Source organism: Lynx rufus, unplaced genomic scaffold (assembly GCF_022079265.1).
Source record: "Lynx rufus isolate CCGP_SWC_20201006 ecotype Redwood Valley unplaced genomic scaffold, mLynRuf1.p SCAF_1, whole genome shotgun sequence".
NCBI lineage: Eukaryota > Metazoa > Chordata > Mammalia > Carnivora > Felidae > Lynx > Lynx rufus.
In genome coordinates, this window is record NW_025814823.1 from 14,749,145 (window position 1) to 14,776,751 (window position 27,607).

The 27,607-nt window shown below is 40.1% G+C and overlaps 1 protein-coding gene across 5 annotated transcripts in view; it reads right to left on the bottom strand.

Annotated features, from left to right (window-relative positions):
- The window catches only part of DCLK1 (doublecortin like kinase 1), a 335,556-nt gene that overhangs the window by 152,311 nt on the left and 155,638 nt on the right, over nt 1–27,607 (bottom strand). For all 5 annotated transcript variants that reach the window (XM_047075683.1, XM_047075677.1, XM_047075741.1 and 2 more), the window contains exon 3: nt 9,777–9,876. In XM_047075683.1, coding sequence (XP_046931639.1) covers nt 9,777–9,876 — 100 coding nt within the window. The remainder of the gene's footprint in view (nt 1–9,776; nt 9,877–27,607) is intronic.

A 27,607-nucleotide genomic window follows, 5' to 3' on the forward strand; every position in this document is an offset into this window, starting at 1 on the left:
TCATCTCAGTTAGGGCTTCACTGGGAGATCTGAAGAACCTGGTCAGTGTCATCTGTGGATTGAGGGGAATTACACACTCGCGTCTGAGTGTTTGGCTATTTACTGGAGAACCACTGGCAGCAGAGTAAAGGAGGCTTGGCTGCATCGGGTGGCCTGCTGTCTGGGCAAAGGACATATGAGTGCACTGTGGAACGGAGGGAGTGAATTGGCATGGAGCTAATTTAAATTCTTCCCAAGAGGATCATCTGAGGCCAACAGGGAGAGCTTTGGAAAATAAGGACTAAGGGAGAAACATCCAAAGCTGGAAGAAACCGAACTGACCACATCAAAGCAGAAGAGTGGAATGTTCCCAGTAAGAGTCCCTGAAGAACCCACAAAAACACCCGTATGAGAAGTTGGCTTCCTATAACGTGTGCTGGCCCGGAGGGCCTGAAACCATCTTACAACAGCGCTATCCTGTAAGGACATCCCACCTCCCCTCTCTCATCACCCTGCTCCTCTCCACCCTTCTCTCTTCCGACCCTGAAAAGATAAAAAAAAACATCAGGGAGGAGGTAAGTGGAAAAGGAGAACCCTACCTTTTTCCTTCAGAGAAGGGACTCACAACATTGGGCCCTGGAGAGGTATGGAAAAGGAATTCCAATTTTGAATGACTATCGCATGGGACTCAATATATTCATTTCTGGATTGAGATGGTGATTTGTAATAAGAAGAGTCCATAATACTTTTTAACCATCTTAGGAGAGAGGAGAAAAGTCTTGAGATTTGTGGCTAAGTGTCCTACAGTGGCAAAGAAGAGCTCCCACCACTATATACATTTAAAAGGATAGTGGAAGACAACTTTTAGTGAAAAAAAGTCCCCATAACTCTCATGTTTAAAAGGTACTATTTACCCAAGGGTATAAAAAGTGAGTCAGGATGAGGACATGAAGGTCTTGAGGACAGTAATTTTGCCCTTTTTTTTAGTAATTTTGTGGGGTTTTTGTTTTTTAAGGCTGTTTGGCAGAGAAAGGGCCCTGTGCTTTGATGAGGTGATAGAGATGACTGAAGGTCCTCTTAGGACAGGAGAAACTTAGTTGTGGCTGCAGGTTGAGGAGAAAGAGACGGTAAAGATAGGGTAAAATAACAAATCCACAAGAACAATAGGAAAGGAAGACTGATAAGGCAAGGTCACAAAGAAGAAGAGAGAAGACAAAGTCAAGAACATTGCATTTGCCTTTAGAAAAAAAGACTCTTTTTCCCCTGAAAGATGAGAGAAGGAAGAGAGAAGATATAAAGACATTTTGGTTTAGAAGGAAGGCAAATAAAACAGTTTATAGTGAATGACTTTGATCATCCCTGTAGTTTATAGAAGTTCATCTTCTGTGAATGAAGGCAGTGAGTGGTGTTTATTACTCTGGAGGGCAGAATCAGGACTACTGTGTACAAGCTAGAAAGAGATTAACTTGGGCCCAATATAAGAAAGAACTTATAAAAGAGTTGCCTGGGGGGCTCAGTCAGTTAAGCGTCTGACTCTTGATTTCATCTCAGATCATGATCTCATAGTTCATGGGATGGAGCCCCACATCAGGCTCTGCACTGACAGCATGAAGCCTGCTTGGGATTTTCTCTTTCTCTCTCTCTCTCTCTCTCTCTCTCTTTCTCTCTCTCTCTGCCCCTCCCCCCTTCTCAAAATAAATAAATAAACTTTTTTTTCTTTCGTTTTTTAAGACAGAACTTGGGGCACCTGTGTGGCTCAGTCAGTTAAGCATCTGACTCCTGATTTCAGCTCAGGTCATGACTTCACGGTTCATGAGTTCAATCCCTGCATCTAGTTCTCTGCTGTCAGTGTGGAGCCTGCTTTGGATCCTCTGTCTCCCTCTCTCTCTGCCCCCCCCTTTCAAATATAAGCATAAAAAAGAGATAAAAATATCAACACTGGTGATATCAGCACAGGGGACTGACCTCCTTATACAGTTGTAAGCTGCAGAACAGAGGGCTCTAGGTAGGAATGGATGAACAGCTATTGCAATGCCATGTGAGGGACCTCTGCCCTGGACACGGAGGTGGGCTGATAGCCTTCAAAACTCCTAGTGTGCAGCATTCATTGTCAATGTTATATTTGTAGGGTACTTCCCTGCCAACAATTCAGGTGTCAATGTGACTGAATACAATAAAAAGAAGCCCGGGGGACCAGAAGAGAAAGTGTAAAGAAAAGACCGCATGTGTTACACAATGTCTTGATTTCCCAACTAGAAAATCATCTATTTGTAGCAAAGGAACTACCTTACACTGGAGTTAGATCCTGTCCCAAAGAATAATATTCTATATGTCTCCATAGCTTGGCAGCTATGAAATTTGAAAATATCACTATGTTCTGGGGAACTTTGTATTACGCATGAGCTAAAATGTAGTTATAGTGGAGAAAGTCTCCCGAACCCTGAACCCCTCCAGTTTTACCACCGCTAAGAGGCAAATGGGAACTTGCTGACAAGAGTAAGTACGTTACCAATGTGCTCTCTGGAACTCAAAACAAAGAAAAACCCTAAAACTCTATTTCAAACATCAGGCTGCGTTCTATAAATCAATGCAATCAAAATCATGCCAGATTTTCTATACAACAATGAAATGTCATGGAAACTTGGCAATTATTCAATAAGAAAGCTATCGAGTTTTTTAAAAAATAAGAACCATACATTCCTAGAATTAACATTTATTGAAACAATAAAATATTCCAGCATGAAGTACCACGCATCTCAAAGAAATATGCCCACAGATTCAATTTAAACTGGCCATATAATCCAATTAAAATTTAAATCTATAAAGAGAAGTCAGTCTATTATGGCCCCATTAGTCATTTCCCACAATATTTTTCCAAAGGAATAAAATACACTACGGCAAGAAGCACCATGTAATATTTTGAGTCAAAGTTCAGGGCCAGAGATCCGTTGGCATTTTTAGACATAAGCAATATTAAAAGTCTTATGACGGGTCGGCCGGTCATATTTCACGTAAGTGCAGTAAATGCACAGTTATCTGTGCCTAGCATACTGCCTGGCACATGCTAAATTAGCTTAGCCTATTGAATAAATGAATGGATGCATGAAAAAATGAGTTTTGTTAGCAGTAGCTAAAAATCCATTCTGTGAGGAGGCCTATCCAGACTCGGAGCATCTTCCTAGTGTTTGGAATGACTTATGGTTTCCTAGCATCACCAGCCCTGGGACAGAGTGATGGGGCCACCAAAAATCCCACAGACCCAAATCTATGTGGACATACAGGCTGGGACCCTTGAATGTTGTCCATTTTAAGAGTCTGACAGGTTCGGGGCGCCTGGGTGGCGCAGTCGGTTAAGCGTCCGACTTCAGCCAGGTCACGATCTCGCGGTCCGTGAGTTCGAGCCCCGCGTCGGGCTCTGGGCTGATGGCTCGGAGCCTGGAGCCTGTTTCCGATTCTGTGTCTCCCTCTCTCTCTGCCCCTCCCCCGTTCATGCTCTGTCTCTCTCTGTCCCAAAAATAAATAAACGTTGAAAAAAAAAATTAAAAAAAAAAAAAAAAGAGTCTGACAGGTTCTAGATGTGGTTTCGTTTAATCTTCCAGAGATTCCCTCCAGAGAAGGGTGGATATCTTCAAAGGTCCCTTAATTCCCTCTTACCTCCACCACAGGAATAGAAGTCGAGAGTGGGAAGAAAGCAACAGATAATCGCTTTTTGGTTCTAAAGAGCACCAGAACCAAATCTTGGTGACATCTGCCTCCAATTAAGCCCTGCAAATGAATCTACGTGGCTGAGTCCAGCTGCAGTCCACTAGGAGGTATATTTTAGCTGAGGTGTCATTCACTAACATCATTCACTAAGTAACAAGGAACACAGTTCTGAACGTGCTTTGACATTTATTATCTCATTTGAGGTCCATTACAACCCAGGAAAAAAAGGTGTTTCCCAGAATAGGAAGCAGGCTCAGAGATACAAAGACCACACAGCAAGCAGGACATGGAACTTGGACTACACCTGTCTTCTAACCTTACTCCAAGACTGCTTCCACTATTCTAGGTTCTAACCCCATTTTCTTACTACCCAGAGTTGGGGAAAACAATCAAAATCATTGCTTGGTGAAGGGTGCCTAATGCAGCTTCTGTCTCATCTCACTCAGGACATGGGTCCCTGGAAAGTGGTCAGGTTGGAGTATTTCCAGAAATGTTTTACGAAGTGGATTCTGGGCACCCACCAGCAGGGAGTCCATAGGAGAAGCCAAAGAAATGTTCCTTCTAGAATCACATGCCCAGGGGGCACCTGGGTGGCTTAGTCAGATCTGACTTCAGCTTAGGTCATGATCTCGCAGCTTGTGAGTTTGAGCCCCACATCAGGCTAGCTGCTATCAGAGCATAGCCTGATTCAGATCCTCTGTCCCCCCGCCCTCTCTCTGCCCCTTCCCCACTTGTGCTCTATCTCTCCCTCAAAAACAAAGAAACCTTTAGAATCACATACCCAGGAAGCACACTGTACTTCAGATGGGTGTGTCTAGTACAGGGAGAACCTGGCCTGGCACTCCTCAGAAATAGGACACTACGCACACAAGTGCATGCACACACATGGACACACACACACGGTATCCCAAAAGTCTTAGTGCAGTTTTAAACTTCCAAAACTTCAAAAGTATAAATGCTGCAAACTTACAAAACTCATGTGAAAGCCCAATAATTTAAATTTCTTCTCTTTTCTACACTATACTTACTCTACTTGTATACTAGCTTTGTGAATTTTGAAGAGCACTTTTAATCTTACCTTTCGGTCAACATTTGCCATGTTCAATCAGGCGGATTGAAAGGTTTTATGATATATGACGTGCCTACAATCCATTCGGCAAATGAGCCACATCTCACAAGAAGCCCGCCGTCAACTAAAATCTTCACATGCATGCTCTACTGTTAAAACTACGTTACTCCTAATTAAGCTTGTAAAACTGGCTTTTTTTTTTAAACAAAAAAATACCCGAAGCACTACTTTTTGTTAATACCAATTTAATTTTATCTTCTTGGATACAATCCATTCTGTTAAAATCCTTGTGGATCCTTGTTTTCCTACCAGATGATTTCATCCATGCACCATCAATGTTCTCAAATGGGCATTTCTAGCCACACTCAACTACACAGAATCCAAGGCAGAACCCTATTGCTGTGATTCTCAGCGTACAAACAGTCCCTCTCTTCAGGGACCTCTGAGTGAATTCTAACAGAGATCTCCGCCACCACATGGACATCAACCTCTTGGACAAGGCAACTCAGTTCAATCAATTAAAAACACAACCACCTATGTCATTCAGACCATATATTTTTATCTTAGCCAAAAGGATTCCAGGAGAGGCCCTGTCAAATGCACTGCTGACCAATGCATTTACTCAGACCATCTCACAGCATTCTTCTGATCCACGAGATGAGTGACCCTACCCGTGAAAGGCCAGACGAGGGGACAGTCTTGTCACAGCTCTGTTGTCTAGGTATTGTACTGATTAATATAAAGCTATAACTGTGAAAATCTAAAGACAGGTCGAAACAAACAAATAAAAATGAGTTTATTTGTAACTCAAGTTCAAATAAGATCTGGACAACCTCAAACATCTGTGGTGGGTTGAATTGTGTCCCCCAAAAGATATGTTAAAGTCCTACCCCTGGTACCTGTGAACGTGACCTTATTTGGAAATAGGGTCTTTGCAGATGTAATCATGTTAAAATGAGGTCATACTGGATTAGGATGGGACTTAGTTCAATTACTGGGGTCCTTAGAAGAAGAGGAAAATTTGCACACACAGAGAATTAGGCCTTGTGAGGCTGGAGGCAGACCCTGGAGTAATGGCGCAGGAAGCCAAGGGATTCCAAAAATTGCCAACAACCACCAGAAACTAGGATTATAGCTTAGAAGGCATCTTACCCAGAGACTTCGGAGACAGAAAGTTTCCTATATCTTGAGGTTAGATTTTTGGCCTCCAGAACTGTTAGAAAATCAATTTCTGTTGTTGGAAGCCACCTAGTTTACAGTGCTTTCTTACAGCAGCCCTAGGAAGCTAGTAACATCTGTGCAAAAATATGTAAGTCTGAAGTAATGGCGATTAACATCAGATTCAAGAGCACTCAGGAATTGGTAAAAAAAGAGGATGAGAAATACTTAGATTCCTGAGCAGGTGGCAGGCTTGGCAGGGGTGAGGTAAATGGGTGAAGGCACTGGCCTAGTAGGTTTGGGGGCTGTTGGCTTGAAGCTGGGGGGGGGGTACAGACAGAAGGTGACATCCCGTGACAAGCTCATCACCGAGGGGTTAATCGTCCATCCTAGGTGTGAGGTGGGCATTTCTCAACAAAATCCTCTCATTTTTTAATGGCAACAAAATCACCAATTTGTCAGTTTATCATCAATATATAAGCAAAACTATGTTAAGCTTCCTGTCTCCAATTTGGCATTTTCCTTGACTATGTTTCATCATTCTAAATGAGACAGCAGCCCATGCAGGGGAAGGAGCTGTTGGCCTGTCTGTCTCTATATATAGCGCTGTATCCACCATTTTTCAAAGGTGCTAAGACTCCACCGATTGATGACGATATTGCTTAAAATGGGTTACATTTTAAGCTGGAAAAAAGAAGGCATTTTTTTTCCCGCATGTGAAAATTTAGGGGAGGTGGATGCTCCCTCACAGTTTCTAATATTGGTCTGGCTCCAATGCAGCCCACGAAATGTAAGTCTATAATGGCAGAATTCCTCACTGGAAAGACCTTACAAGCCATCTCCAGGAGCTGGCCCAGCAGTAATTAGGGGGACATATTCTTGCTGATCCTGAGCACCCAGGGAGCTGGGTTAATTTTGAAAGACAAAATAAAAGTGCTGCCTTGTGGCAAAAGGCACTTTTGATGCCACTAAATCAAGCCCAGCCTTGCTTGAGTATTAATTCTGAAGATGTCTGTATCCCCCACTGATACTCCTTTTAGGAAGCTAGTATGGAACAGGCCAAATGAAGCCACAATGTGCAAATACCATTTAGCAAGTACAGATAAGCTGGGATAAATCATCCCAGAGCACTTAAAAAAAGATTCAAATTTTAATACATTAGCACTAGAACATGCTGTACAAGCAACAGGGAAATTGCAGTTGTCAATGTGTGAATTTAGTCTCAGAGTAAGTTCATCCAAGGAAGTAAAATCTCAATTTAGATTCTTTTTTCTACCCCTTCCCCCAATCCACGTGTTTCTTTTAGGATGGAGGAGGACACTGTTACTCAGCAAATGGATATCACACCAAGAAATGGTTAGGGTATATTCATCGGGGGTAATAACTTGAAGTTTGCACTTTCTCACTGAAATAGTTTGAAGTGGTCCTTCAAAGTAGCAAACCATAAATGATGGGCAAGGTGTCTGATCCACGTGTGTTCACGTGCACTGTTGTACGTGTATGTAGATATCTAGCTAGCTAGCTGCCTTTTAAAAAAAATATTTTAAATGTTTATTTAGGGGCGCCTAGGTGGTTCAGTTAGTTAAGCATCCAACTTCGGCTCAGGTTATGATTTCATGGAATTTGAGCACCATATGGGGCTCTCTGCTGTCAGCACGGAGCCCACTTCGGATCCTCTGTCCTCTCTCTCTGCTCCTCCCCTGTTAGCATGAGAGCATTCTCTCTCTCTCTCTCTCTCTCTCTCACAAATGTTTATTTATTTTGAGAGAGAGAGAGTGCATGCAAGCAGGGGAGGGGCAGAGAAGGGGAGGGAGAGAGAAGGAGTGGGGGGAGGGGCAGAGAGAGTGAGAGAGAGAGAGAGAGAGAGAGAGAGAGAGAGAGAGAGAATCCCAAGCAGGCTCCACGCACAGCTCGGAGCCCATTGCAGGACCTGGATCTCATGAGAGTGAGATCATGACCTAGCCCGTGTCAAGAGTCTGAAGCTTAACTAACTGAGCCACCCAGGTGCCCCTATCTGCATTTTTTTAAATGAGAAAGGATTCTAAGGGGAAATCACAAAGGATTTCCTGGTATTTTTCTGTTGTGCTTTCCAGAAAGCCTGTTTATTGTCACAGGGGAATAGGACAAGTTGCAGCATATGGTGTGAGAGCACATTGCAGGGAAGGCAAAGCCCAACCCAGAGGCCTCACCGGGAGGGGCTGGGCCAGGGGAGGTCCCAGTCCTACCTGCAGGCCTGATAGACACTTCGGCAGCCCCAGGTCAACACTGCTGACTTGACACTGAACTGTATTCCAGCCGGAATCTGACAGCTTGTTTTCTATCGAGGTAACAAATGAAACTTTCATTTCAGAACGTTATCTGTTCTCTCAGACTATTCTATCAGAAGCAGCTATTTTCTTTAAATTGAAAGTCAAGGCAGTTTATTTTTCTCGAAACTGTGTTGTTGGCTCCTGCCTGACTCCTAACATTCTCTTGTTTTGCACAATGGCAGAGCAGTCTCATCCTGTAGAAGGCAGGGGTGGGATGGGAGAGTCCTCCCAGAGGGCACCCTGTGTATGATAGATTTACATAAATTCTGGCCCCCAAAAGGCACATCAATCAGAGATAAAGATGGAATGTATTTAGAGAAAATTTATTTAGAGGGAAGGATACCTACATCACTCTTTCAACTAGGTTTTTTTTTGATTCAAAATAACTTAAATCCCTTCAAATGACACTTCTATCATATTATCTATCTATCTATCCAACCAACATATTATGTCATATCTCATGTCAAATATATACGTCCATTGGGCATTCGAAGTTTTCACAATACAGGGGAAATCTTTCTAATTCCTATCCCTCCCCACACACCCCAAGTCATTTTTAAATGATGAAATAATTGTACTATGTTCAAATGCATATAGATGATACGCGTATATACCATTAATATAGATACTATATGTGAACATACATCAGCAGGGGCGCGGCAGGACCCCTCCATCACATCACTTACCCTACCAAGTCGGCACTCAAGTATTTCCCATCCACTTTGTCAAAAGCTCACTAATTTGTTTCCACGTGCATTTTAGTATAAAATCCATTATCACTTCAAAAAGCACTTCCCACTAGCTAGAGTCTGAATTGTCCATAAATATGTAATATCTCCCAATTAAATTAGAAGTAATACGATTAAGGAGAGGTCTCTTTTTTTTTCAGTGCAATAATCTTTTCTGTGATGTTGTTAGGACTCTTGAGATGACTTATGGCATCAAAAAAAAATCATTCTTGAAGTCACAATTTTTCATATTCATTTCCTGAGACAATTCTTTCCCTCTTGATCAACTGTCTCTTCTCTCTTTTTTACAATCACATTCCAGTTTGAATCCAAGGACCTACCCTCCTCCTTTTGGTCTCTCACAGATGCTAATGACATACAAATTCTGTAGTCATTAAAGAAAAAGGGATACCTAGCCACTGTCCCCAGTTAGGAACCTAAAAGTAGGTAAAGTGAAAACTTCAGAGAAACACACTCAATAATTTTATGATTACAAAGCTCTCAACTACACATGTTGACAAAAATAGATAATTAAAAATGTAGAAATCTGCATCATGGTCTTCTATAAAACATCAATTTAGTTATTAAACGGTTATAAATTAGCCATTGGTAATTTACTCTTCTGAATGATTTAACCTTTCCAATTATCATTTCATCTGTTTTCTATATAAAAAAAATCAAAGAAATTCTAGATATGGAAAAGACATGCTGGGTGAGGATCTGAAACTGATTTGGTAGCTTTGGGGTTGACATAATCTTGGCCTGGTGTGGCTCATTTTGGAAAGCTGCCTCAAATTTCCCCTGGTTTTGAACTTTTTTTTTCCTTACCACTTTCATCTAGCAAGAAATCATCCTGGTAACGGAACTTCTCCGGTCCACATGCAATAAAAATGTCATCGTCACCAAAAAAGTCCTGAAGGCACATCACCTACAAGAGAAAAGCATGGCACTCAGCAAGGGGTCAGCAGAACAGCAATTACAACATTGCATCCTGGCAAGTAGACATCTGCATAAAGCCACTTCCCACGTCTAATGGAATCAACAGGACAGCCTCTCCAGAGGAATTTCAAAAAAAGGTTTCCAGCATCTGTTACTAGTAAGAAACATGTTACATTTCAGTTGCGCAGGAAGACGGGATAAGGAAAATAGAACCGGTAACTGTCACATTTATTACTTGACATATCAATAGGCTATGAGGTAAGAGCCCTTTATTTTCATAATACAGTGGATGCAGCAAGATGTGGAAAAGGAACACCCCTTTATTCTTTTGAATGTAATATTCCTCGATAGCAATAAAAGTCAGCATATGATTTTAGCAACAAATATAGTAAACGTGTGGTGGTTACTAGGGTAACTACTGAAGAAAAATACCTGTATCAGAGTATGAATATAATGATCTCCTTTAGACCCACTCTACCTCTAGTTGGCACAGAAATGGAGGGGCACCTGGGTGGCTCAGTCAGTTAAGCATCTGAGTCTTGATTTTGGCTCAGGTCATCTCACGGTGCATGGAACCGTGCCCTCCTCTGCCCTCCTCCCCTCCACCTCCCATCAAAATAAATAAATCCACCTAAAAAAAACAGAAATGGAAATGGAAGTCCTCACAAGAGTAATAATAGAATAGTTATTTCTTAAATTCAGATACAGAGACGGGGCAACTCAAGTTACGGTGTATGCCCACAACTCAAGTGATACTAAACTTTAAAACTCCTGTGCTGCCCAGCTTCTTGTAGTTACGCCAGAGGAAAGTTTTAAAACAACCTTTGGATATTTATTCAGCTTATTCTCCAGTAAGAACTTTAAGAGAGCTAAATGTTTTTCAAGCACATGTGGTCAAAATGAAAAATTTCAAGCACACGGCTCTCTGTCTCTGGATATGTGGTGTAATATTTTGCTCACAATATGTATGATGCCAACACAAGGCACTGGGAACACTACTGATTTCTATCTATTTTCAATTTCCTTTGCTTGGAGCAAATCATAAAGCAGCCAAATGAAGGCACCCATTCAGAGCTGTATGAAATAGACTCTCTAATAGCATTTTCCCTTGGATATCTGAGGACCACAGAAAAATCCCCTGGATCCTTGGGGCCTCTGTTTACTAGTAGCACTCCCTTATTTGTCTGCAGTCAGCTGCAGGGCATATCTGGGGTTCTGCTCTATTTCAGTGGTGGGTGGCACTGCTCTGACACATCAAAGGTGCTGTAAGCCTTGCAGTAGTAAGTTGGGAGAACACAGCCTTGCTTAGAGACCCCAAACACAGTCATGTGTAGCCTGCAGATAGTTTTGCCAAGTAGGCTCTCATTTCCAAATAATCGCTTGGCTGAAATTTTAAGAATGAAATTGCTATAATAGTATGATAATCGCATTAAGTGTGAGTGAGGTACACCCACGAAAGATTTCTGAAAAGCTTGAAAATATAGGTGATTTAAGAGGGACATTGTAATTGTCATAAAAAATAGACTAAAGGGGCACCAGGGTGGCTCAGTTGGGTAAGCGTCCAACTTCCGCTCAGGTCATGATCTCACAGTCCGTGGGTTCAAGCCCCATGTTGGGATCTGTGCTGATAGCTCAGAGCCTGGAGCCTGCTTCGGATTCTGTGTCTCCCTCTCTCTCCGCCCCTCCCCAGCTTGCACTCTGTCTCTGTCTCTCTCTCTCAAAAATAAATAAACATTAAAAAAAAAAAAAAGTAGACTAAAGATCTTCAAGAGTGGTGTCAGAAGCTCTGGTCTTCTACTTGGGTTAAAAACAGGCCCTTTGAATTCAGAACCCACTCCATTTCACTCCTCCCTTTCTGTCTGATCTCATCTGTGACCCTGTTTATCTTTATCTTCAAGACAAGCACTCCACCCCAGCCTTTTCGATCAGTGGTTGATGTCATCCCAACCAACCCATACAGGCCATTTTCCTTTTACATGCGTAAGTCTTTATAGTGCCTACTATATGCAAGTTAGCATAGAGCACATACAGACAAAAATGAATAAAAGGTGGTCTCTCCCTCAGACAAAAATATGAACAATTAACCTTAAAAGGCAGTGTTTCCTGGAGTGTGAATGGTCAATAGGTTTTGTGAAAAAAAAAGGGAGGGGAGTTCCCTATGGCCAAATAGATTTAGTAAATACTGAGTTCATCCAATATAAACAGGTTTCTTTATTTCCAGTCTTTGCAAAGCCCTAACATGCTAATGTGCACCATAATTCCAAACAGGAGATAGAAAATCCAGTATTTCCCAATCTTATTTGATTCCAGAACTCTTTTTCACATAGTATCATAGGTGTAACGTGGTTCTCTTGGGGTCTGCACTGACAGACAGAGTTGAAAAGAACTCTGGGAATACACAATGGGAAGAACAGTTAACCCACTCTCCTGGGCAGCCACATTTCTTCAGCTGATAAATATTTATTTGCTAGATTTTTTTTTTTTACTCCTTCAAACACCTATGATGGGCCTACTCTGTTGCTAAGCTTTGTGCCAAACATTATGATAACAAAACTTAATAGATGACAAATATTGTTTTCCAAAGAAAATTGTCCTTCTGTTCCACATATTCCCCTCATTTGTATTCTAGAACATCAGACTGCCAATCAGATCACATTCATCTATGTGTGCATGTCTTATGTTATCGCTAAGCAGGCAGATAACTATCATCAAAACTATAACACATGAGGGCCGCCTGGGTGGCTCAGTCGGTTAAGCATCTGACTTCACCTCGGGTCATGATCTTACAGTTTGTGGGTTCGAGCCCCACATCGGGCTCTGTGCTGATAGTGCAGAGCCTGGAGCCTGCTTTGGATTCTGTGTTTCCCTCTCTCTCTGCTCCCCCAACATTTATGCTCTGTCTCTCAAAAATAAATGTTAAAAAAAAATAAAAAAATAAAAAAAACTATAACACATGATAAGCAGGTTGCCAGCCAACTAACTCCCTTCCATCATATACCCATAGCCATCCTTTAAGCCCAAGACTCAAAGAACACAGCAGCCAATGATCCAGCTTGGACAGTTTAGGTTTAATTCTGTTGGCAAGTGGGAAATGAAACATGATGAACTTTTGATGTTGTTTCCAACTCCAGGATTCCAAGAACATAAAAGGAATGTAGCAATTGTTAAAGAAAAGTAACTGTCATCACCCAGCACAAAAAGACAGGAAAAGGCCGTTTCAGTGCCAAGCAACATGTATTCATTTACCTCTCAATCTCCAGTGACTAAAATCAAAGAATTTGTTAAACTATCAGAAATTGTAACGTTTTCTGTGCTCTCTGCTCTGGCATCATTTAGCCGTTTCCCTGCTCATGACCTCCCACTGCAGAAGTTGGGTATGGTCAGTAGATCACATTCAAATTTAGAAAACTGCTTCTTTTTAGAAGCCCTGATAAAAGATTTGATAGTAAAGGAGGCTTAAACACAAAGTCATGAAAAAGATGGATTTCGGATAATCTGAGCACTTCAATTACCGGTGCTCTCACCCTCTATCATTGATCTAGAGGTGGCTGTCACGTATTCCATCTAACAAAACAGAGTAACAGAAGACGACTATAACCCTCTTCTCTAGGCCAACCTACTGTGAGAATTTTCCTTCAGGCATTACTGGACATTCTGATATCAAAGGATTAAGACAGATAGAGAAGTGTAAAACCAACGTTTTGCATAAAGATCTGATTTTATATGTCTATACGGTGTTGTTAAATGTGAAGTTCCCAGGACACCTGGGTGGTTCAGTCGACTGAGCATCAGACTCTTGATTTCAACTCAGGTCATGATCCCAGGATTGAGCCCTGCATCGTGCTCTGCACATCTCTCAAAGCCAGGCCTTTTCTTGTCATCTTTCCCTTTATCCCTATCACCACATCCGTCCAGAGCTCATTCTCCTACCTGTGGACCTTGGCATTTCCCGCCGGTGGATTTTCTCATTCCTATCTCCTTTCTCTCCAATCCATCCTGTTTAATTCTGCTAATCTACTTTTCTTTTAAACTTTCAATACCTCTTTCCATGCTTCAGAAAAAAATCAATGGCTTTACCACCATCAAATTAAAGTTTATCTTCTGAGTCTGGCATTCCATCTGGTTCCAACCTACTTTTCAAGTCTACAGTAGTCATGCCATGTACCTGATACTTAGTAAGCATTGATTGGATAGTTGGATGGATGGATGGATGGATGTTTGGATAGATGGACGGATGGAGGATTGGATGCCTGGATGTTTGGATGGATGGATGGATGGATGGACATAAGGACGAATGCAAGGACTATGCTATAACCCAAAACACGGTCCTATTTATCTGCTTTACATATTCTTCTCAGAAAAGGACTTCTTCTTTCCTACTTGTATGGGTTTTGGTATGACTTTTTTCTTCCACTTGGTATCCCTTCCAACCTAACTCTTCGCCTGTTCAAATCTCTCCTATGACTCAAGGCTCAGTTGAAGGTTCAAGCCTTACCTTCTTATCCACTCCAATCCAAAGTGATTTACCCCTTCCCTGAGCCCCTAGTCATCATTCAATAGATGTTTATTGAACTCGTTATTTACTAGCCACTGTGCTAGGCATTAAGAATACAACTGCCCTCATCCTTCATCTCTTTTTTTCCAGTACAGATGTGTGTAGACTTACACTCCAAAGAATTCCTAACACACTGTTGTGAATTAACAATTCAGCAGAGGGTAAACTGCATTACCTACCAGTGGTTTTTGTCATGGGCTTGGACTCAGGTGGCTGAGTTGCCATCCTGGCACTATGACCACTGCTGACTTGGGCGAGTCAGGAAACCCCAGTTAGCAATCTTGAAACACATCCTGTTTCTAAAGATCCTACATTTGGTTAGGGCAGAGGTAGTGCGTCCTGTTGGGGGGGAGGATTCTTCAGCACCTCAGAGACTGCCTCTGGCACAATTTCCAAGAGCACAGCCTGTCATCAGAGCTCAGGTCCTGAATTAACCCAACTCTGCCACTTAGATGTTCATCTCTTCGTGCCTCATATCAAATATGTTTATCATGTTGGTTACTTTAAAAATGAGAAGAATTTAGACTATGAATCAAAAGAGAAAAAGTCCTCGATAAATTTCAGCTATTTTTATTAGCTTAAATGCATTTTTGCTTCCAAATAAGTACAAGCCAAATGTGTACCTAATATAAATTTTTTAATGTTTATTTATTTTTGAGAGAGAAAGAGAGACAGAGCATGAGTGGGGGCAGGGCAGAGAGAGAGAGAGGAGACACAGAATCTGAAGCAGGCTCCAGGCTCTGAGCTGTCAGCACAAAGCCCAACGCGGGGCTCGAACTTGGGAATGGCAAGATTATGACCTGAGCCAGTCGGACACTTCACCACTTAACTGACTGAGCCACCCAGGTGTCCCCAAATGTGTACCTAATATAAACAAAAAATACAACATAGTATGTAGCTCCTGGGTACTATATACTTAACCTCCTAAGTGAATTTCGATAAAATACAGCATATAGGTGCCCCTTCTCACTTTGGGAACAGGAATTCTACTAGTATAATTATTTTGGTGAATAGCATACTTTGAATTAGCATCAGGGAAATGGTGTAAAATGAAGATGGGATATGGTACATGCTCTGATTTCCATCAGGCTTCCACTGAAATGATGCTTGTTAACGTCATTAACAAGGATGGCCACCTGCTACCACAGGTAGCACTGTTTTAACTTAAGACCACTTGGAATCTGTCACAACTTTCAGTTTTGTGGGATCCAGAGATTTGTATTCCCCTGAGAAAACCATCCTCAGTTGAAATGCCCCTACATTAGAAAAGAAACTGTATGTGTATTATATGCAATTCATAAAGGAAGTAGTTTATGGCATACAATGCTTAATATTCTATCAATTAATTTTCAGTTCTTACCTAGTGCTTTGGTTATTATATGAAAATCTAACCCCAAGTAAAGACATCCCATTTATTGCATCAGAGTTTATCTCTGACGGCACTTAGCATAATGCCAAACCCACTGTATCTCAAAAAACATGGGTGGTTATAATTGCCAGATGTGCTGGGAAAAGTCCTTGAATGAGTATCACCATACCTGGGTTCTGAGCCTAGATTTGACACAAACATTGTATAAACTTGAAACAGTTCCTTAAGTTCTCTTGGTTATCAGTTTCTATACTGGCTCCAATATGTTTTATCGCAGTAATTTATACGATGAAGATATAAAAAAAAGAAGAAAATTCTTTTTGGTGTGATACAGCAACAAGAATAGTTCTATATGCATTATTACATGTAATCCTCAATATACATTATTGCATTGAACCTTCTCTACTGTAAAGGAGACAGACTCTATCTGACAAGAGTTAGTTAGATGTTATTTGTATCCCTATTTTACAGATTAAAAAAACAATTTAGCCAGATTCAACAGAAGATGTGTAGAAATTTGAAACTATATCAGTTACAATTCAAAACCAGGCTCTTAACTACCAAGCTACAGGAAAACAAACCTATTCAAAGCATAGAAACACGTACCCTTACAATTGTGTATTATAAATTTCAGTTAATAAAACTGAATAGTTTTATTAATAATAGTCATCACATATATTGTACACTAATAGTTTATAATAAAAAATGTCTAATAAATTTTTTAAAAAGGAAGTTTGAATTATTTCTTTGATCCTAGGAAGATATATTCCGTTTTCTGACTCTTTTTATGTGAAATCTGAATTTATATCTTTTCCATTAACTTGTCATTACACATACTTGTCCCAGGAGACTGAGCTGCTTACAGTGAGTTAAAAAACCACTACAGATAAATATGGACTTCCCCTGCTCTGAGTTTCCGCCTTGAATTGCTCTGTACGGACAGAGATTCAAACAAAGGCAATAAAAGCATCTGCTATTTACACATTTCCAAAGCAGGACTGTGGAATCCATTCCCCCTCGCTGGAATGAGATCTCCATGGTGACGCTGACATCACAGAGAAGGGCGAGATTTTCAGCAGTCTACATTTTCTTTCCAAGAGCGCCCTCTACCAACAAAATGGAAAAACTCTGCAGCCACGGCCTATTTTTTTGAAGCCACACAAGTCATTGTGTCTTTATCAGGTGCCTCTCTTTGTGTGAAACATTAAAATATTTTACCATCAAAATACATTAATGTATTTTAAGTGAGATTGCAATCACAAAAATAAAAGCCAGGAAATTCAGTCCATTTATTGGAATCACTGAGTATGGCATATCCTTTCCATTTTTTTCTTTTTTAAATACTCATTTATAATTTCTCATTCTTCTTGGTACCAGTTAAAGGGGACAGGGTGAAAGGTCCAGTTTTAATGAGATGTTCTTTACCAAAAAGGAATGCTTACACCTACCTGTGTTTAAAAAAATCCAACCACGTTATGTATCTAAAGCACCAGAATCAATCACCTCCTTCTTTCTGCACAATTCATAATGTGACCATTATAATTAGCTTTCAGTTAAAACTTGGCACATGTGGGCGTCCTCATCCTGCCAAAACCTAATTTCGATAAGGTTTCTCTTCCAATTTCATTCCATATTTGGCTTCTTTTCTCCACTCTTAGCATTGAGTGTTGTTATGCACGTGATATTACAAGTCAACCACTGAATTTTTCTGTTCTATACTCATGTAATTTCATACATTTCTGGTCCTAAGACATGTCGACAATTTGTTTTATAGCCAAATATCAGGAATGTGTTATGCCATGTTACTGTCATGAAAATACATTCTCCATTGTTTCTTTACTTTATCACCTTTTCATTTCTTTGATAATGCACTTAAGCAAATGACAATTTATTCTACAACTGTTCTTCTAGCAAGAAATTTCTGATAAAGAAAAATCCTTTAAGGAAACTCTGGTTCTTGCCCAGGGGAAGACAGTCATTAATAAAAGAAATAAATGACTCAAATAATAATAACAGAGAGAGGAAAATAAAGAGCCTCAAACTACTTTTTTTTACAAGTTTGAAGCTCTAAGACCTTTTTTTTTTTTGTGTAAAAACAGATAATATTGTTGAAATTAAGAATGGATGAGATTTATGAAATAATATGCTGATGCTTTAAAAAATGGAAAAGAAAATGTCCTCTGTTGAAATGTAAGCAATTTAATTTGCTGAAATCAATAAAAAAAAAATTAACAATCACAAAGTGGGAAGTACATTCCTTTCTTGATCGTGTTCTCAGCTGCTCGTCTACATGAACAACAGCTAGGACAGCACGTCGTGGAACATACTCTGACAGAACACTCTCCTTAGAGAAACGGAGTCACTAAAACACTCTCTAATGTAAGACATGTGGCAGGGTTCTTGGCATGCAAGTAAAGTTAAGACACTCGCATTACAAAGGGTAGGTTTCAAACCCAGAGAAATAAAACCAACCCACAAAACCTGTGTCTGGCCAACACCCTCAGATACAGTTTCTCTGCGTCAGGAGTTAAAAATGTAATTAAAGCAACTAGTTGCTATCTTGTGATTTTGTTAACTCTTACTCAACTTGCATGTGACCAGTGAATCACATGGCTGTGAATTTCCCTCCTGATAAGGGAGGGCCTACAATGTGCCAAGGCCTACAATGTGCCAGGCCCCAAGGGGACTTGACTCACATCCTTATATTGATTCTTCACAAGGACCCTTTGGTGAAGGACCCTAATTTTTAAAAAAATTTGCAAGAAAATCACAATCCAAAGAACTGGTATTTGTTTGAGGGATAAAAACATAATAAAGGTAATCAATCTGCCTTTTATGTTCTTGCACGTTGGCTTGTCACTTAAGGTTAGAGGCAAAAAAATGATATTCCCAAAGCCATAGAAGTATGTGTCTAACATGTGTAAATGTTGCCTGACGTTGAAGTACGGGAGTTGGTTGCTTTAAATATCTCTATTTCTGTATTTCTAATCTACTTGTCTGGGTATACAGCTTGACATTAGAAGGGATTTTTTCATGGTTCAAATTAGTCTTCTCAAGTGAGTGATGTTTTCCAATGACAGCCCCGTAAAGGTGAATCTCCAAAATGGCTGCTACCACTGTCACCATCACCGCCCTGAGCCTAGCCCCCTAGCCATCAGCACCATGGCCACCATCACCATCACCACTGCCATGGTGGGAGCCCTCATAAAACTTCGGAAGTTTTTTGGTTTTGGTTTTTGTTTTACATAAGCTGAGGACAGAGCCTTTTGTCTTCTATGTGTTCAGTATGGGTCAGTGTTCTGCTCATCAGATACTGAACCACTTCTAACTGAGAATGATGATCCCAGTAGTATCTAGTACAAATTTAACCTAAAATTACATTATAAAACTATTAAGTGCAAAAATTACTTTTTTTAGACCCAAACTTAAATGCAGCTAATAAAAACATTTATATAGCATCAAAACTATTGCTGGAAAAAAGTACTTCATCTTCCAAAACTATGCTTCAGAGCAAGTCAGCTTTTAAAATTGCCAATAAAAACATTCTCTGGAGTTGTTTGAATAATAATACCATTTTTGCATAATTGTATGAAGATCCAAGCACAGCTAATAAAAGGCTGAGAAAGAGATGGCAATGGCAAGACAAAAAATTTTACAGCCTCAAATGAAGGCTTGGTTTAAAACATTGTTTCTATAAATAAATGTTGATCTGGATATCCAACTATGAATACACACTTGGAGATATTCCCTCCTCAGTGGTCTTTCAGACAATTATGTACGGTGACCAAAACACGCTAGGCCAATATCTCTTCTTTGTCTTCATCTTATACCATGTATATGAGTTTCCATAATTCCTTTTTATCTAAATTTAGAGATGAGTGAATAACATAGGGCTGGTTGCTATTTCGACAAAGCATGAGATAGAAGTGTAAATAAAGCATGAGGACTTCAAATGCCTATGGAGGCCTGGAAGGTAACAAAGAGTGAAGTGGGCCAGGCATCATACAACACAGTGTAAATGGGGCGATAAATGGTAATTAACATAGTCAGACAATAGGAAATCGGTGAGGAGTGTAATAAACTGGAACCCTCCCTTCACCTAAATGGGGCAGCAGCCGTTACTTGACAATTGTTATGCAGCAAAGTGAGCCCAGGGCTGCTACACTGATTTTTTTAAGAAAAAGTGAAATCAGATTTTTATTTGAAAGTCCTCGATTTTTAGAAGTTGGCAATAACTTCATTTTTTATAAAAAAACATCGTGCGCTCCAAATAAAACACACCTGTGTCCTGGATTCAACCCGTGGGCAGGCAGTTTCCAATCTCTAGGGGAGAATTCCTAAACTAAGTGGCTATTAGCCATGGTTAATGTGCACAAGGCTGGTCTCCATAACTGTGCCAAAGTCCCAAGGAAGGCAACCAGGCTTACCAACTGACTCCAATTCCTATAATTTCCAAAGGTAGGGTAGGATGTAGTCAAGACCCAACACTTCTGAAAATTGGAGCCTGTGAAAGACTTGTCTTGTGTGTGTGTGTGTGTGTGTGCATGTGTGGGTGTGTGTGCACACGCGAGAGTATGCTTTGGGTGCGTCCACATTCACTTACACGGTTGTCCTGGGAAACGGGTGGATTTGTCACAGCTGAGATTAGTTTTTGTGTCCTTCCTCTCTTCTACACTCTCCCTTCTCCCTTCCTGGGAGGGAAGGGGAGTGAAATAGACAGCTTGAGGTATCAGTAACACGAAATTTCAGAGCAAATGTTACCAGCTCAGTAGAGATGGAACCAAATGAACTCCTGTAATAAAGAGTACAAACACATTCTACGCATCTCTCTCCCGCCCCTTACGACATCTCCTGGCTATAAGGTCTAGTCATGGTTTCAAAAGCTACCAGTTTCTTTTAAAAAATTAAAGGTCTCTTCTTGAAAAAATGAAAATCAGTCCATAAGCAGTAATTTTCTTCTTAATCACATCTGCTCTGCCCAATTGCCAAAAACACCCATGACTACTAAAAATTATTAGAAATGTTAACTCTAGTTGGAAAGAGGCAGAGTAAATAAAACTCAACCATCTAAGGAAATAGATTTGGGGCCTAAAACATGGAAGTGAGGAAAAACCCAAGCTATTCACAAATAATTTCGAACGGTTGATTTTTATTTAGGTGTCTCCCAAGTCAGGAGTAAGCTGACATGAGGCTTCTTTCCTTTCATAAACTTATATTATTGCTGGCCTTCTCTCACAGTGTGATGATTAACTCTGAATATCCTTAATGGCACATAAAGGGTTAGGTCCATTTGTACAGGGAACATCTATCTAGCACAGGGAGGCACTCTTGATGTCTGGTTGAGAACATGCTCACATTTACACTTTTTTATTACATTTTAGTTCTCATTCAACAATGCACCAATACAGAATGGCATACAATAGTGGCTTTCCATGACTATAGCAGCCTTGAAAGGCTTTGCATGGTAGTCTGGAATCACAGAAAGTCAGGCTTAAATCTCAATTCCATTAATTACTAGCTGGATGACTTGCGTCAATTACTCAACATTTGGAAATCTCCTTTCTCCATAGAGAGAGTGATGATAATGTTCTATCCATCTCTCAGGATGGTAGAAAGAATTTGCTGAGGTAATGCCCAGACATGTCTCAAGCAGAGGAAGTGTTTAGTAAAAGTCAAAAAACAGTATATAGGCCTTAATTTAATGTTGCTGAAGCATAAACTTCCAAGATTACGCTCAGAAAAGTCAACAATCATGGAATAGAAGGCAGAGTAAATCAGCAGTTTCTCGTTTGTCCTTCCCTTGTACTGTTTTTATGCTGAAAATTATTCCATCTAATGGCTGTCAGACTTTAGACAACCATAAGACATTAGAACTACAATCAACACTAACCAAAGTGCATGAAAATAACATTTTCTTTCCATCTGTGGGTTATCCATTTTTCTTTCACATGTGAAGAATACAATGCAATAACTCTATTAATATAAGCTATCTCCTTACATCCCCTGAAAATCATATTCTTTTCAAGTGCCTGACAAGTAGAGGACTAAACATTCCCTCCATGCTGAAACATTTGTCCATGCCAATCATAACTTCCTTAATGTTCAAGGAAATGAAATCTAAGCATGAATTGCCAGGATGAGCAGCAATTTACAGCTTTAAAACCATTAAAAAAAAGCGTAATCATTCAATGTGAATCTCAATATTGAGGTTCTCTCCTTGTGTGTCTTGTGCCTCTATCATTAGGTCTCATCAGATATAAAAAAGGTCAAAATCACCATAGACAGCAGCTATGCTCATCAAATATGTTTAAACAAATCATAATAATTTAATGTCTAAAGTAACTGAGATGGAAACTTCTTTTTGCATTATTTGTAGTGTTATACTGCCCTTCAGTGTCCAAACACATGAACTGTTAACAACATTTGAGCTCAAGAAATGCCTTTGCATGAACCTTTACCGTGAACAAAGTTATTTTTTTACAATATCTCAGTGAAGGGTGTTGCTATGGTTTAAAGTATGCCTCCTTCCCGAACTCATATGTTGAAATCCTAATTCCCAGTACCCTCAAAATGTAACTTTACTTGGAAATTATGGTCATTGCAGATGTGATTAGTTAAGATGAAGTCATGCTGGAATGGGATGGGCCCCTAATCTAATATGACTGTTGGCCTTATAAGAAGGGGAAATTTGGAGACAGACATGCACACAGGAAGAACACCATTTGATGAGGAAGGCAGAGCTCGGGGTGATGCTTCTAGAGGTCAAAGAATGTCAAAGCCAGCAAACCACCAGAAAATAAGAGCCACGGGTGGAGCAGATTCTCCCTCACAGCCCTTAGAAAGAATCAACACTGCCCAAACCTTGATTTTGGACTTCTAGCCTTCAGAAATGAGAGACAATAAATTTTGGTTGTTTAAGCCACCCACTTCTGGTAATTTGCTATGGCAGCCTTGGCAAACCAACATGGGTGTGTATTTTTATGCACACAAAAATGTAGAATAACATAAAATTTCTCACAGAACACACTCATCTCACTTTAACTACAAGGATAAGAAGGAGAGTTCAAACACAACAGATCATTGTTAAACTCTAAACTGAAGATTTTTCTTAGTAACATCAGCTGTTAATGGCTTGTTTTTTTCTATTAGTAAGTTCTAGAGAGTTTCAGAGACAAGCTCTAAAGCCTAGAACATTTTATTCAAGTATTATAGATGTTGTGCTAACTTGAAAGAGAGGCAAACACATGGTTTTTATTTCTTTCGCACTTATGCCAGTTAGCTCTTATGCTACAATAACCAATTCTTGATTGTGTGAGAGTTGTGCAGACCCTAGATTATCCAGACTCTTATTTTCTCTTTGCCTTTTCTGCTTTGTTCATTGTCAGCCAGTTGTTTTACATTATATATGCAGGATAGAATATTAAGAACAGGAAAGCCTTTATGGACACCTCCTTGAATTCTAAGATAGGAGCAGGGAGAGAACGAATCATGACAATTCCCCAGGAGAAACTGGGTAACAGATAGAACCCTGGACCGTGGTGAATGAGAACTAGTTTGCCTTCATCTTGACTCTAAATCACTCTTGTGTGATCCTGATGTCTCTGAGTGCCAGTTTTGTCTTCTCTAAGGAGGGATTATACTAAATGAGTGGTGGCAATGCCTTTTTTAGCTCTTTCGTTTCATGATTTAGAAAGGAACACATGCAATGAACAAATGGGGAAGGCAAATGTTTATTGCAAGCCTAGTATGTCCAAGACCCTAAAGATAAAATGTACCTTTATCACCATATCGAGGAGTCTCTATAGTTAGAATAGTGGGGAACAATGAAAATATCATTGATTTTATAATTTATTAGATGTTCCTATTGAATATTTTGGAAGGGTAGGCTACCAATAGGAAGCTTTGGGGGAATGTTTATGAATATGAAGACTGTGATTGTAAACATTGGATTTCATGCTAAGGTTAAAGGTTATCACTAAATTTTTAGCATATTTTAGTCAATGATAACCTTAAAACTTCAATGTTCCAGATGTTTCTAGAACCATGAAATAGTTAAATTATCACTGCAGCATTACAACAACTTGGGAACCCCCCTTTTTTTAGATACAAAAATACTTCTAGAATCAGGAAATAGTTAAATTATGACTACTGTTTTATAAAGTTAACCTTGGGAGAAAGAGTCTTTTTTAAATTAACAAACACTTTTTTTAAAAATGCAATAAAGCAGGGGCGCCTGGGTGGCGCAGTCGGTCAAGCGTCCGACTTCAGCCAGGTCACGATCTCGCGGTCCGGGAGTTCGAGCCCCGCGTCGGGCTCTGGGCTGATGGCTCAGAGCCTGGAGCCTGTTTCCGATTCTGTGTCTCCCTCTCTCTCTGCCCCTCCCCCGTTCATGCTCTGTCTCTCTCTGTCCCAAAAATAAATAAACGTTGAAAAAAAAATAAAAAAATTAAAAAAATGCAATAAAGTCCTCTTGTATTAAATTATAAGAAGATAATTGGGACTAATCAAGAATTACTATGGGTCCTTTTCTGTAAAGAACTTCTGAAAATGAATTAAATTTAGAATATAAGGGGGTGTGTAAAATTAAAGACATTCAAAGGAATAACGCCGTGAAGTGCCAGGTTTTGAGAACTTCTAATATAGGGTTGTGAGACACAAAGAAACCCCTGTCACTGACAATGAGACTATAAGAATTCCAGGAGCAAACATTTTGTAAAAGAGGAAACGAACATGCAAACTGTATGACTGCATGATTGAAGAATTCATAGATGGTGCCAGGGTCTTAAAACTCTCCACATTGCTCTCCTATTTGGCAGGTTCACTTTGCTGCCTAAATCTCTGCCTCCTTGAAACCATTAAAGGCAGCTAACCAAATTATACTGAGGCACATGGCCAGAAATATTTATTTTCATATCATAAATTTACATCTTCACTAATGACTTGCTAGGACATATTTTTTAATGTTCTTGCATCCAAGTTTTTCTGCACATACAAAAATGTGATCATCAAAAGTAAACATTCTTATGACTTCCAAGGGGTTTGTAAACTGAGACTTGGCCAAATCTGGCCCCACTGTCTGTTTTTATACAGTCCATGAGCTAAGAATGGTTTTTACATTTTAAAGTAACAAAAAAAAAATCAAAAGAAAAATAACATTTTATGTCAGGTGAAATTCAAATTTCAGGGTTCATGAATAAAGTTTTATTGGAACACAGCCATGCTCATGTTTCCCTATAGTCTATGGCCGCTTCTGAGCTACAATGACGGAGTCGAGTAGCTGCCACAGAAACCATATAGCTCAGAAAGCCTAAAATATCTTCTATCTGACTGTTTTCAGAACAAGTTTGCCAATCCCTGATTTATGTCAAATTCATAATTTGACATGAAACCAGAAAGTTCCTTTACAGCACATGCCAGGTCTTAGGTCCCAAGGGCAATTCATTCATCATCCTAAACCTAGGAGTCTCCTCAACACAGGGTAGGTACTTCATGAATGTGTCATTCATAATGCTAATAATTTTTTAAAAATAAATACATACAACTGTCTTTCAGTGAGCATTATAGGAATATTCCTGTAGATGGCAACACCTTGCTACTCTGCTGAGACCAACAATCCAGGCTAAGTGAGCACCGGCCATTTGTATCCATATGACCTGCTGATCCACCGGTGCCACCAATTCTTTGTTCTGACTTGAATTTAACTGAATTAACACCAGCATCTGGAGCTTCTGTACTGTGTACATACAGCCCTAATTCCATCTGATACCGACATGCTCTTTTTTAGCCAAATTTTATTCATTTGGTTGTAAGTGATGTTTCCACATTAAGATAGGTAGATAGATGATAGATAGATAGATAGATAGACAGACAGACAGACAGACAGACAGACAGGAAGAATGATCTTAGTTTACCAGTTGCTGTGCAAAGCACAGAAAGAGAAAAATTCCTATTCAGTGAAACCTTAAAGTTTCCTCCCATGAAGGAAAGTTCATTTGAAAGCGGCTAAGAACTAGTTCAAAAACCATACTATTCTCTTTTTCTTTAAGGACTGAATGGGAGCCACTGAGAATCTAACTACACTTACTTCCTCTTGCCAACACCCCATCCACTCACAGGGAGTGCACTGCTTGTGGGAATGCAGAACGGAGCAGCCCTGGTGGAAAACAGTATGGAAGTTCTCCCCAGATTTAAAAATAGATTTACCATATGAACAGGGGCGCCTGGGTGGCTCAGTGATTGAGCTTGATTTCAGCTCAGGTCATGGTCTCACGGTTCTGGTTCATGAGATCCAGTTCCAACTTGGACTCTGTACTGATAGCACAGAGCCTACTTGGGATTCTCTCTCTCCTTCTCTCTGCCCTTCCCCTGCTTGTTCTCTCTCTCTCTCTCTCTCAAAATAAATAAACTTTAAAAATTTCAAAAAAAAAAACCACCCCAAAGTACCCTATGATCAGCAATTCCACTTCTGGGTATATACTCAAAAGAAGTAAAAACAGATACTTGAAAAGATATTTGTACACACATGGCCATTATTCATAACAGTCAAAACGCTGGAAGCAACCCAAGCGTCTATCAACAGAACAATGAATAAATAAATGTGGTATATCCATACAATGGAGTATTAATCAGTCTTCAAAAGGAAGGGCTGTCTCATGCTACAACATGGATGAGTCTCGAAGACATTATGCTAAGTGAAATAAGCCAGTTGCAAAATCATAAATATTGTATGATTCCACTTATATGAGGTAACTAGAATAGTCGAATTCCCAGAGGTAGAAAGCAAAATGGTGGTTCCAGTGGCTGGGGGAGGGCAGTAGACAGCTATTGTTTAATGGGTACAGAATTTCAATCGGGGAAGATGAAAAAGTTCTCGAGATGGGTGGTGATGATGGTTACACAATAATGTGAAGGAAAAAAATGGTTAAAATTGTAAATTTTATGTTACATATACTTAACAAAATAAGAAAAAAAACTGGCCTCCAAGAAAACATTAGTAAACTCACCTGCTGGACAAAATAGCGATTATGTCCGGCAAGCAATATACACATAAGGAAAAGTGTATATGCACTGAAAGAAGCAGAAAAAAATTAAACACAGAAAAACTGTGTTTGTTAAGATGGTATATGTGGAAAAGAGAACAATTTGCCCTGGTTTCCCAGGAGAGAGAGCGGTTAATAGGTTTTAGCATTGAAAGTTCCATATCCTGGGAAACCCTCCAGTCCCAAGCAAACCTAGATGGTTAGTCACCAGTGAGTGAATTTTAAAATAAAAATAATTAATAAAATGCTTACGACAGCTGTTGGGCTTTTCTCCCCTGAAGGTCTTAAAGGAAGGGAAGGAAGGAAAGGAGGCAGCATTGTTGGAGCAGCTAGCGTGATCAAGGGCACCGTGTTTTTTAATTTAATTCTACAGCTTTCCAACCCTGGTGCCAGCTTCTCCTTAATTCAGAATGCGACCACCGAGGCTCAGAGGTGCTGTATCACAGGCTGATCTACAGCGGAGCTTGTCACCAAGGAGTGGAGGTGGGAAGGAGGAGAGTGAGGACTTGTGGGAAGAGAGAAACAATGGCAGGGGCAGGAGAGGGGAGGCGATACTGGAGGGTGACGGAGTGTGTGCAGGGGAGCAGGGAGGAGAGGGGAGCAGAGAGAAACAGGGGAGTATATTGGTGACTAGTTCTCAGTGCCAGAACCCCTGATGCTAGCCTATTACTCCACAGTCGTGTTCTGAGTGATCTCTCCGTGTCTTAATAAGGTCTAAGTTGCATGAGCTAGCATGTGTGGGCTCCTGCCCCTGGCA